Source organism: Cucurbita maxima, unplaced genomic scaffold (genome assembly GCF_002738345.1).
Source record: "Cucurbita maxima cultivar Rimu unplaced genomic scaffold, Cmax_1.0 Cma_Scf00027, whole genome shotgun sequence".
Classification (NCBI taxonomy): domain Eukaryota; kingdom Viridiplantae; phylum Streptophyta; class Magnoliopsida; order Cucurbitales; family Cucurbitaceae; genus Cucurbita; species Cucurbita maxima.
The window spans coordinates 2,614,159-2,627,045 of NW_019272043.1; the positions used below are offsets into that span (position 1 = coordinate 2,614,159).

General features: G+C 38.8%; 1 protein-coding gene and 1 pseudogene across 1 annotated transcript; one reads left to right on the forward strand and one right to left on the reverse strand.

The window, feature by feature from the left end:
* Nucleotides 1-567: 567 nt before the first annotated feature.
* LOC111499521 lies at nt 568-3,642 on the reverse strand (annotated as a pseudogene).
* Nucleotides 3,643-7,628: 3,986 nt separating this feature from the next.
* LOC111499523 (maltose excess protein 1-like, chloroplastic) lies at nt 7,629-12,725 on the forward strand. Its single transcript, XM_023151087.1, has 9 exons — nt 7,629-8,078; nt 8,902-9,075; nt 9,214-9,504; nt 9,608-9,697; nt 10,597-10,698; nt 10,850-10,968; nt 11,995-12,057; nt 12,142-12,203; nt 12,362-12,725. The coding sequence occupies exons 1-9, from the start codon at nt 7,824-7,826 to the stop codon at nt 12,442-12,444; spliced, it is 1,239 nt and encodes a 412-aa protein (XP_023006855.1). The 5' UTR covers nt 7,629-7,823; the 3' UTR covers nt 12,445-12,725.
* Nucleotides 12,726-12,887: the final 162 nt, after the last annotated feature.

Below are 12,887 nucleotides of genomic sequence, written 5' to 3' on the forward strand. Positions count from 1 at the left end.
GTAGAAACATTTACTCATCCATGGTCTCTTTGGCAGGTCAGTACCCAACCCAGAATGTTAGATGCAATTGAAACAAACTCCTCTTGTTTGATAATTTATCTTTCATGATATAGCACCAAGATCATATAAACAAAACAAAAATCACAAAGACGTTGTGTTCTATATTTTATTAAATTGTAACTCTTATCAAGTCTAATTATTAAGACATAAACAAGAAACTAATAAGAAATCAAAAAATCATCAAGAATAGCCTTTCAGTAATTTATTCATGCCTATTCAAGAAGCAGACTATGACAGAAGAACACATCATAGAAGTTTACAAAAGAAGCTAGAAATTTGGGTTAATTGATGATAAGATAGTAATTCACATGGGAAAAAAATCAGTATATATTGACGGAAAAAGATTTTTCAGATCATATCTAATGATAAAAAAAGACTAGCTCACTAATGGCTGAGAGATTAAAGGCATACTGACCTTATAGTTTCTCCTATTGTACAAGCGGTTTACATAACCTAAACATTGATTAAAGCTGCTTCACAACGTGGGGAATTCTTCAAAAGGTAAGCCAAGCTTGCATCTACCATCTCCTTGATGTAGAACTATTGTGCATGTCGAGCAATCGTTCAAGGGATACTAGGGACCATGATTCTTCAGTTTGGGCATACACTTGTTGATTTAGAGTGTCCACTATTATGCTTATATTTCCAAAGCCATATATCTGGTGCCCATTGTGCATCCTTCCAGGTTTAGGCTTAAAGAGCAAACCATGCTGTTGGGCATGGGCCTCAAGCACTTCTTTCAGAGTCATCTCAAGTGTACCACCATACCATCCAAATGAGAAGCATTACCCAAGCCATCTGCACCTTGTTGTTTAGCTTGCGAAGCAACTTTCTGCTGAGCTTCAAACTGCCGTTGCTCAGGAATCCAGTGGTAAGAACTATTTTCTTTCGAACCTGGCTGAACCACCTCCATCCCTTCAACAGCTTGATTCATCATATCCAGGCCACAACTAAAAGCTGGTACCGGATACTTTCATTAGCCAGAAGCTCCTTTGGAAAGAGTTCTTTCCAACCCATGTACCACTTTGTAACCTCCTCGAAATTTGGCTTTGAACATAACCAGTGATACAATACCTGTAGCCACTTGAAGAAGAAGAATTTCTCCGTCATATCAACCATGATGTGGATAGGTATGGCAGAAGCCCAACTAGTACCCCAGTAAAACTGATCAAGTTTCTGATTTCCGGGATTTACTTGGAATTCTTGCAAGACAAGCTGTAGTTTAGGTACTATAAATCGAAGCATAAGCTGCTCCCAACTAGCAGAATCAAATACAGGTTTCCACGGGGACAATATAGTATAGGCAGAAGCATCACTTGGGTGCCAAGCACCAAGAACAAAACTCAACTTCGTACGTATGACCTGATACATACCCTCCAGCTTACGCCCTAACAATTGCAGCCATGGATGTACCCACATGTGGATAGGAACAGGATTGCGCTGAGGTTCCCACAAATCAACTGCACTTGCTAGTTTAGGCATGACAACATTGTCCAATATGGTATGAAGGACTGAAGGAGGCAGCAATTTTTCCCAATACTCCAAGAATCGAAGCATTGGTTCAGGATCCCTAGCCTGCCAAGTATTTACGCCAGAAATTCTTACTGCAGGTAGGACAAGTTCTGAAACCAGGAGAGTATAAGGCGATGTCACATCCCAGATGTCGATACAATCTTCATCTTGAAGCAGAGTCTTCCACAATGATATCACTTCTGACCCATGAGAAGGATTTTGTCGGGGATCCCAGCCCTGAAATACTCTAATGAACAAAGGTAGTGCAAATGAACATGCAATGCAAGACAAGTTACATAACTTGTAGTTATCACTAAATTCTCTCTGCAAGCCACTGAAGCACTTGGCAAGTCCATCTAACGTCAATGTTCCAGCAGAATTATCTTCTCCTATTCGCTCTATCATGTTCATAATTTCTTCCATATTATCCAACTGCTTCTTCTGACGAGCCAGCTCGATCTCTAACTTTTCCTTCTCTTCCTGTAAGACGAGCGCAGTTTCCTTCTCATTTCTCAAATCCCGATCAATTTTTTGAATATCCAACTCAGCCAAGTCTACAATCAACCTCACATTATGCTGAAGCTCTGGCATAGGGATGTCATTTTCTCTAGCTTTCTCCTCAGCATTAAGTTTTCTAAATTTGTCAATACCCGCACCTGAGGCCCACGCATATCAAACACCTTCTGAGTAACCTCCAATGCCTGGTCCTGCTTGCTAGCTAGTAATTCCTCAGCTGTTAAATATGCTTCTTTCTTCTTCTTCTTAGACCTTACTTGCTTCGACCATAGCATCTCCTCCGCCTTGGTTGTTGGTTGGGGCAATATTTTCTCCTCTATTTCCTGTAAAACAGGTATCTTAGGCGCCTCTTTGAAGTCATTAAAACCCATACCCATATTCTTAGGCCTCATTTTAGCTTCAATGGGAGCTACAATCCCTTGTTCGTTTCTGCCAAGCCCGCCTCCCTTGTATCCCATTTTTTCAAGTAGCTTCAGGCCGATGCCCTTGGTATGCTTCTCAAACACTCCAACATTCCCAAGGTTAGAATCTTTTCTCGTCCCGGCTACCGCTCAACTTTTCTTCTCTACCTGAGACTTCACTCTTTTCCTCTCCCTCCTTTCAGCTCCCTCCTTAATCCTCCTCCCAAACGCAGTGGACAAAAATAGGTCATCACCATCTTCGTCTCCATCACTAGTAGAACCATTCTCCTTAACCCCATTACGACTTTTGTCAGAACTCGACGAAGCAAACCCCAAACCAGAACCAGAAGTGCTGGAACCCAAGCCAAGGCCAGGTCGGTCATCATCCGCATTGTCAGTATCACCATCCTTGGAAATCTTATCGATCTCCTGGTTGGGCATGACGGTGCCGGTGGATACAAAATTGACAGGCTTGGTGAGGTCAGGTTTCATAGACAAGTCGCGGTCCTTGCGGCGCTTCCGAGACGAAAATCCATCAGAATCCGAATCAGAACCAGTCGCAAAGACACCATAGAGAACATCGTCTTTCGTTTGGGACCTCTTCTCTTTGCGCTTTCGATAATAGAACTCGCCGCAATCCATTGCCCATCATCGTAATCATTCTCCATACCAAACCTCTCCATCTCCTGATAATCATCCATCTCTCTTTCTCTTCTTCTCAAATAAACTCAAATTATACACTAATTTCGGAAACAAGAAGAGATTGAAAGAGCCCTAGATTCCTAATTTCATCTAGCAAACAGATTATGGCGGTTCTGGAATAACATTTAAAAAAATAATAAGAAGAAAAGCGTGGAGTAAGGATCAAGTAAGAAGCAGAAAACTAGGATGACTAGAATGGAAGACTGAATATGATTGAATGAGAAGAAAACCTACTTCAGTAGCTGCCCTGACTCTTCTCCTTCGAATTTCTTCTTCCTTCATGAACGTCGGAGTATCGCACCGCCGCCTTCAGCCGTGGCCAGTTCTTATTCGCCGAATTTGTCAAATCGGCCTTCGGAAAATAAAATTAATCAAAGATTTTTTCAAAATTCCAGACTCAAACTTTGAACTTCGATCGAATATTGCGTCTTTTTTCTTTCATCTCGTTCAAAAAAAAAGTTTCAAATTCTCTTTTAATTTTACATATAATTTAGTTTTAAATCTAGTTAATTAATTAGTTAACTAATTAATATTAGTTCAACATAATTAGTAGGATTAATTGTTTATTATTGAAATATTTACTTAATTCTCTTTTAACAAAAATAAATATATTACTAAAATTATTTCATAATCTAATATCGAAATTAGTTTAATTAATTTAATAATGATTACCGAAGAATAAGACATTTTGTATCTAAATACATCCAAGAACTTCAAAACGATAAGAAATCACTCCAATGAAAAGTAAATTTCGAATTAACTTGTTGATCAATATGTCAAGGCAAAAACATTTTGTGTGAGATCCAAATCACTTCACATGAAAGATCGATCATGTCAAACTTAGCCCTTGGTTAAAAGAAAGTACAAATGCTCTTTTTACTACATTTTCAAATCTACTTTACAAAGATAACATATATATAAAGTTTCAAAATAAAAAAAAATTATGACCTTCTACGAGACATTTAAAGAGTTGTAATTTTCATATTTTATTACCATAATTAACTAGTATGTAAATGTAACCTTAATAGGTGATGTATTGATTCATATCAGAACCACTTGAATATTAATTTCTCTCGTAAGGAAGTTGTATTTCAACCTTCATTAGAAACGAGCTATAAGATTGAAGTTTTGTACGAAAAGAGGTGCATGACCCTATTTATTAGGACAAGGTAGGGGGAACACAAGTTGTTAGGGCTCGAGTTGGTTCAAGTCACAAATGAGGCAACTTAAAAGAAAGAACAAAGATGCAAACTATGCCAAGTAGACAAAAGATCTACACTAATATTAGCCGCATAGATTTTAGAGTTGATCGACTTTATAGCTTATTAATTAGCTTTGTAACTTTTTTTATTTTATTATTTTACGATATGATATGTTTTTGGCAACATCATATACATAATTATATGTTAGATACATATAATTGATAGTGAAGTATTGTGTTTAATGAGGAAATATCATGCCTTATCAGAAAGTCCCACATTGCTAATTTTGAAGCATAATTTGCAGTATTTAATTAAGGTCATATAATAATTCACTCGCCGAGCTTGGTAGCGTAAGCTTGTAACTTGAGTGAGGGCATTAAGAGATGGAACATGAACGCAAATTTTGTGGGCCGGGTTTAATTGGGCAATATACTGGCCAGCCTATTTCAAGCAAAGAGTTGGGCCGTAATGTGATATAGGCGAAAGCGCACACATTGCGATCCCTAGAGTAGAGGGCAACGCGTCAGGCTGGCCTTCACAGAGCAACGAAAACCTCTCGCTCCTTGCAGTGAAAGGAAAACCGGCTGGTGCCTCTTGGACCCCTTACAAGGTCCTATAATTGGGCCTTCATGAACCATTTCTATAGAGTTTGCTTAGCATGTTCAAAGTTTTATTTGAAAAAAGGTTTATTAGGATAAGTTAGGAGAACCGAAGGTTTCTTCAAAACATCACGTGTTCACGACTCTATGTTCTAGAATTATATGTCAAATTCATTAATTATGAGCTACTACATTTTAATGAAAACTTTAATCGTAAGAAAAATAAAATATGAATTAGTCTATGTTAAAAGCAGGTAATACAAAGATGAGAGAACAAAATGAAAGTGGAGTATCTCGAGCAATTTCAAGGCTAGAAAATTTTAAGGTGTGAAGATGGTACGAAATCAAAAGTGCGAGCCTTGTCAAAAAGTCCCACATTGTTAATTTTGAAGCATAATTTGCAGTATTTAATAAAGGTGATATCATAACAAGATTGCCGAGCTTGGTTGCGTAAGCTTGTAACTCGAGCGAGGGCAATAGAGAGATGGAACATGAGCCCAAATTGTGTAGGCCGGGTTGAAGTGGCTATATATACACTGTCCAGCCCATTTCAAGCAAGGAGATGGACCGTACGGTATGTGCGAAAGCCCAGGCTTTGCGGTCCCTAGAGTAGAGGGGAACGCGTCAGGCTGGCCTCACAGAGCAACGATAACCTCTCTCTCTTTGCAGTGAAAGGAACACTGGTTGGTGCCTCTTGGACCCACCCAAGGTCCTAAAATTGGGCTTTAATGAACCATCTTTTTTTATGGGCCTGAAGAATATTATCTATCTATATTGGTCAATATATAATTACAAAATAAATGGATGGACATGTTTTCAATTATTAAACGCAAGTCAAGTAGATTGTCTAAACAATCCTCCATCAGGAAACTTGTCCGAGTTGAAAATGATTAGATAAATGGCATCTTTGGTTCTCTACGTCCAGGAGGTGCAAAGGTTGGGAGTTTGCCGTTATCGACCATATAGTCCTAAAGGCAGCTTTGATGGATGGAGTGTTAGGTTCGAAAGGAAAGAGAAATTGAGTCTATGATTCCTTAGGTGTCACCATCTCTTTCTTCAAGACATGATGTGTTCCACATCTTTAAGTTGTAGAATTATATGTCAAGTCGATCCTATGTAAGTGATCATAAACTTTTACATTTGAATAAAAATTTGAATGGTAAAGAAAAATCGGGAATTAACATTTATCATTACTTTTTGAAAAAGTCGATGTAAAATGGAAACGAAAGAGCAAATGAAATGAAAGTTAAGTATCTAGAGCGAAGGTGTGAATTGTACCAAAATCAGTCCCACATTGCTAACTTTGAAGCATAATTTGCAGTATTAAGTTTGTGTCATAGATTGCTACAATCGTCGGGCTTGGTTACGTAAGCTTGTAACTCAAGTGAGGGCCTTAGAAAGGTGAAACATGAAGTCCAAGTTTCTGGGCCGGTTTGATGTGGGCTTTATACGGGCCAGCCTGTTTCAAGTAAGGAGATGGGCTTTGTGGTATAGGCGAAAGCCCTCACCATGCAGTCCCTAGAGCAGAGGGGAGCGCGTCATCAGGTTGGCCTCACAGAGCAACGATAACCTCTCGCTCTTTGCAGTGAAAAGAAACCTGGCCTGTGCCTCTTTGGACCCTCCCAATGTCCTAGAATTGGGCCTAATTGGACCATCTTTTTTCTTTTTTTCTTTTTTTTTTTTTTTTATATTCAATTTTCTTTTTATTATTTCATTTTTTTGGCAACCGAATGTAAGAAGATCAAACAGATGTGTACAAACACACTTGAATACTGTGAAAAAAAATTAAATATACAATGATAAGGATGAATCTATCTTAAAAAAACATTAAAAACCTCTTTTGTTATAAAGATATGCAATTACAAATGTTTGATAAGGCACAATGCAACGAGGATAATACGTAGTGTTATGGTCATGCTTGTCTATGGCCACATGTTAGATGTCCCGATCATTCTTGTCTAGGATGTGTTGTTCATGATCGCATGTCCATTCCAAGCCTCTTTTACATGCTTTCATCTTAAATAGACCTTTAGTATTTTATGTTATGTCAATACTGGGTGTATGAGTGTTCACAAAAATCATATATAAACCCTTCTTACCAAAATGTACTATATGAGAGTATGATTTGTCGTCACTCCTTCTTACCTGGATTATATGTTATCAATACCATTTTTGTTGCCTAATCGCTTTTAGCTACATTGTTTTCTTTCAAATTGTTTTCAACATATTTCTTTACTTACGTTTTTCTTAACATTTCTCTCAAATGTGACTCGAGCATACGCCGACGTTATCTGTGAAGTTCGATTTTTCATGACTAACTTGTTTGCTAGATTAGAATAAATGCCGCACAATCGCTATTTCGCTGCTGTAAAAAATGCGATTGTGACATATAACATCTTAGACAATTATGTTTATCATATGGTTGCATGAACTTTCCGAGTAATCTTCGAATTTTTTCCGATGAAAAAACAGCTTTACAACATAAAAGTAAAATTTTTTTTTATAATTTTTTTCGGATGAAGGGAAAAGAAAGTTGAATGAAACGGATAAGAGGCATGTGAGGCTTGTTCTTTGTTAACTAAAATTCGATCTTGAGCCGAACCCACTTGTTCTTTTCGCACCCTTTAGCAAGAACGTGAAACGAAATGCTAATCGTTGCTAAATATCTCACAGACCCATCTCAAGAACACTCCAAATTAGATCTTCTTTGTCTTATTAACGCTCATAATCGAGATTCTTTCCGCGCGCTCCTCTCATTTCTCCCTCTCTCCCTCTTGCTCTACTAGCGAATCAATTGTCGTTGTGTCTGTCAGAAATCTGAGCTTACCGCGATGACAATGGCGGGTAAGCCCCCATTGGGTTCCAATAGGGCAAGAGATCCTTTTCGACGAGACCCATTTGTGTTCTCCTCGGCTTCAATTCCTTCGAAGCCCATTTCCCTCTTTTTCCCTTTCAATAACCCAAATCCACAGAATTGCTTTTGTTTAAAGCAGGTGCTGCCATTCAGTTCGCGATTAACCTTGCCGCACCGCCGTCTTTCTCCGGTCTCCGCCTCGGAATCCGACGTCCCTCAATCACATCGCCAGGTAGCTCCTCTCACTGGCTGCTGTATACTATATTGGCCAGATTTTGATGATTTCTATACTTTTTATCCGACTTGATCAATGGGGATTTCAATGTCCCATCATATTTGCTATAATGATATGATATTGTCCATGTTGATTATAAGCTATCGAGACTTTGCTTTGGGCTTCCCCAAAATGGAGATATATTCCTTACTTGTAAATTCATGATCATTCCCTAAATTAGCTAACGTGGGACTCCATCTTCAACAATCCTCCCCTCGAACAACCTCTCCTTAATCGAGGCTCGACTCCTTCTCTAGAGTCCTCGAACAAAGTACTCCGTTTGTTCCACACTTTGGGTCATTTTTTACTACAACTTCAAGGCTCACTTGTTTGACATTGGAGATTCTGTTGACATAGCTAAGTTAAGGGCATGACTCTGATACCATGTTAGGAATCACGACCTCCACAATGGTATGATATTGTCCACTTTGAGCATAAACTCATGTTTTTACTTTTGATTTTCTCAAAAGAGCTCATGAAACATCAATTTCTGAAAATTTTCTATGGAATGATCGATGGAGTATGGGAAGTGCTATCTTCCTTGGTCTGATGTCAAATGTGTTGTGTTCTTGAATAAATGGAAGAACAAGATATGTTTCTTGCTGTTGTGTTATATTGTTTGTAATTCTTAAATGCTATCTTATTTTATTATCATGATCAGGAACTTCAATAGCAATAAAATACAATGGTTAGCGGTCATGATCAAGTTTTGGAATGACCCAGCAGATCCTTATATATAATGATTTTTGTACTCACGTTTTCACTTTTTAAATTGTGAAAGGGATCTGAGACCTTAAGGGACAGCAAAAGGCTTGAAGAATGGAGTTCATTGACAGCAAAGTTCTCTGCAGCAGCAAATATCCCTTTTATGTTGCTACAATTGCCTCAGATTATCCTTAACGCCAGAAACCTTTTATCTGGAAACGAAACCGCGCTTTTGGCAGTTCCATGGCTGGTAAAAACTACTTCCATTCATAATTCAAGCTGTTTATAGAGAATAGACACTGAAAATAATGTTTCGTGTCATGCGCGTTAATGTTTCGTGTTTCGAAGATAATTTGTGTGTTCTTCTTTCACTTTCTTATACATGTAGGGGATGTTAACTGGTTTGCTTGGAAACCTTGCATTGTTGTCATACTTTGCGAAGAAGAGGGAGAAGGAGGCCATGTTAATTCAAACATTAGGAGTAGTTACAACATATATAGTTTTTGCTCAGCTTGCTATAGCAGGGGCCATGCCCTTGCCTTACTTTGCAGCCACGTCGGCGGTCGTGGCTTCTGGTCTTGTGATAAACTTCATGAGTTTCTTTAATGTTCTTCCTGTTCTAATCTTGAAATTTTGGGAAGATTTCATCACTGTTGGTGGATTTTCTGTCCTACCCCAGGTGATGTTTTTTCTAGCCTAGCTTCGTTCATAAAACGATAATGTTTAATGTTAAGAATTGTCACGAAGAGATGAAGTTTTGGGTTTGCTTAATTTTGTTGCAGGTTATGTGGTCTACTTTTGTTCCGTTCATTCCAAATAGTATCTTGCCTGGATTCATTGCTTTGGTTGCTGCACTTCTTGCGGTTGCTTTGGTAGACTTTTTCTTGCCTATATTTTCCTTTTTAGTTCATATGCTAATTCATTCAATGAAATATGTCTGCGCAAAATCTTGGTGGGTTTGTGAACACGTTTGTGCACGTTTATCTTTTGTGATTTGACGAACATTTTATCTTAAGTTCTCTAACCGTTCCTATTTATAACCAAGTCCCGCTTCACCAATGTTGTAACAGCTCAAGCCCATTGCTAGCAGATATTGTCCTCTTTGGACTTTCTTAAGTTTTTTAAAACGCATCTGCTAGGTAGAGGTTTCCACACCCTTATAAAGAATGTTTCGTTCCTTTCTCCCAATTGATGTGGGATCACGCAATCCACCCCCCTTCGAGGCCCAATGTCCTCGTTGGCACTCGTTTCCTTCCCCAATCGATGTGAGATCTCACAATCCACCCCTCTTCGGGGTTCAGTGTCCTCGCTAGCACAGTGCCTAGTGTCCACCCCCCTTCCCCAATCGATGTGGGATCTCACAATTTGATAACATTCATGTTTCTCATTGTGAGATTCCACATCGGTTGGAGAGGAGAACAAAACATTCTTTATAAGGGCGTGGAAACCTCTCCTTAGCAGAAAACCTTGAGAGAAAGTCCGAAAGGGACCGCCCAAAGAGGACAATATTTGTTAGCGGTGAGCTTGAGATGATACTAATATTCTACCAATATCCCTAATATATTCCCTGCCAATACTCTCACATCATACTCCCTATTTTGGCTAAATTCTTCTCTTTCTGACGACGAGTTTTCTTATGTGTATATGGTCATAAAAACGATATAGTACAAATTTGAGATCCGAAACCAAGATTACTATATATTCTTGTCATGTTGCTGAAATGTTAGACTTGTTCAACATTCCCTTAAAGGTGTCCTTTTAAGATTTACAGGCACGCACTGGAAAACTTCCTGAAAAAGGTGTAAAATTTGTTGGAGCATTATCTGGATGGACAGCAACACTCCTCTTCATGTGGATGCCGGTTTCACAATTGGTATCTTTCCTGTTTGAACTTTTGGTATGATATAAACATATACAAATGTAGTAGAGTTAGATGGTTGGCTCGTGAGAATAGTTGAGATATATGATAGTTAGCTTGAACGCTTACGGATATTACCTCTCACCACCATATGTTGTCTGTTCAGTGGACTAATTATCTGAATCCTGAGAACATCAAAGGCTTATCAGCTCTTACAATGCTTCTTGCCCTGATTGGAAATGGTCTTACGCTCCCACGTGCTCTATTCATTCGAGACTTCATGTGGTAACGTTATTTCCCCCCAATCGAACCTTTCACGTCTGTTTTATAGTCGTTATTTTGTTTTCAGTCGACTTGTTTAGGGTCTGGTTTTATAATTGAACCACACAAATATTTGTTAAAACATAATCTTCATTTTTAGTACAGATGTGTTGTTCTCATTGTAAAACTGTGTCAATGTCACCTGTCAATAAGAGAAAGAAACCAAAGAACAACTACGTCTTGCATATTATGAAAACAGGTAATCAACACATAATTCGTGTGATGTTTTGGCCCTCGGGTTTGTTAATGTGAGATCCCGCATTGGTGGGAGAGGGGAATGAAATATACTTTATTAGAAACCCTAATAGACGCATTTTAAAATCTTGAGGGGAAGCTCAGAAGGAAAAGTCCAAAGAGGACAATATCTGCTGAGGGCCAGACACTGTGTAGTGTGTCAGTGAGCATGTTGGGTCCCAATAGGGTGGATTGTGAGATCTCACATTGGTGATTGGTTGGATAAGGGAACGAAATATACTTTATTAGGGACCCTAACAGACATGTTTTAAAATCTTGAGGGGAAGCCCAGAAGGAAAATTCCAAAGAGAACAATATCTGCTGAGAGCCAGACACTGGGTAGTGTGCCAGCGAGCATATTGGGCCCCAAGGGGGTGGATGTGAGATCTCACATTGGTTATTGGTTGGAGAGGAGAACTTTATAAGCGAAACCTCTCCCTAATAGACGCGTTTTAAAACCTTGAGGGGAAGCCTAGAAGGGAAAGTCTAAATAGGACAATATTTGGTGAGAGCCAAGACACTTGGTAGTGCCAAGGGGGTGGTTTGTGAGATCCCACATTGGTTGGAGAGGGAACGAAAGGGAAACCTCTCTCTAACAGATGCGTTTTAAAACCTTGAGGGGAAATCCGGAAGGGAAAGCCCAAAGAGAACAATATCTGCTAGCGGTGGGTTTGAGCTATTACAGTTGAGTATATACTGCTCATATGACCAGCCTTGATTAGCATCTATATTACTTGGTTCAAACTGAAATTGCAGGTTCTTGGGTTCGAGTTGGGCTGTTTTGTTTTACGGATACGCCAACATTGTATGCTTGTACTGGTAAGCTGCTCATCATTTTGTGGTTACATCTGCATTTGTGTGGCCTTAGTATGAGTTAATTGTATGTCTTTATTGATCCCACAGCTGCAGCGGCGTGAGCAGGGAGTTCTTCATTGCTGCAACTGCTGGTCTTTTCTCCTGGATAGGTTCTTCTTCCATTCGTTTCTGGCTGCCATATTCTTCTCCTTTTTCACAAACTCCCACTGAGATAGCTGTTCATTTCTGTTTGTTTGATAATGATCTCGTTTCTCGTTTCTGCATGATTTAGAAACAACACTTTTAGTTTTTTTTTTTTTTTTTTTAGGTTTTTTCATCTGGAGAGACTCTGAGGCATATGGATTCCGCTCACCTTTAATGTCTATTAAGGAGCTAATTTTTGGATCATGACTGCCATGTCGAGCTTGAAGAGAGCGAGATTTCAAGGTTCGAGACAAATGCAATTTAAAATCAAATCTGAACTGAAGGGCTTTGTTTGATGGCTGCAAACAGTGGTTTGAATATAGCTCAAGCAAGACCAGTGTTGTGAAGAGGGAAAAAAGTAAGCCCGTAGGCTATGGAGAGAGCCAAGTTATTTTTTTGTACATATTATGCTTTGAAAAAATATGCACAGCTTTCTTGTATATTATGACTGAAATATGTTGATCTAATAAAATCATTCTTTATTGTCATGGTGTACGGGCATGTGATTTTAAATTGTTCTAGTTTTTTTACACGCCCCAATTCGTAAATTTCTAACATCATGCTATTCCTTTATCTAGAATCACGAACGTCTATTGCTATCACTCGTTCAAAAAGTCTACTAATCATCTTCAAAACGTAAATCAAGAAAG

Excerpts from the sequence above, each read along its gene's own strand:
- LOC111499523 (XM_023151087.1), top strand. The coding sequence starts at position 7,824 with ATGACAATGGCGGGTAAGCCCCCATTGGGTTCCAATAGGGCAAGAGAT. Across the intron at positions 9,698-10,596 it reads CACTTCTTGCGGTTGCTTTG|GCACGCACTGGAAAACTTCC; the intron begins GTAGACTTTTTC and ends TAAGATTTACAG. Across the intron at positions 10,969-11,994 it reads TTCATTCGAGACTTCATGTG|GTTCTTGGGTTCGAGTTGGG; the intron begins GTAACGTTATTT and ends CTGAAATTGCAG.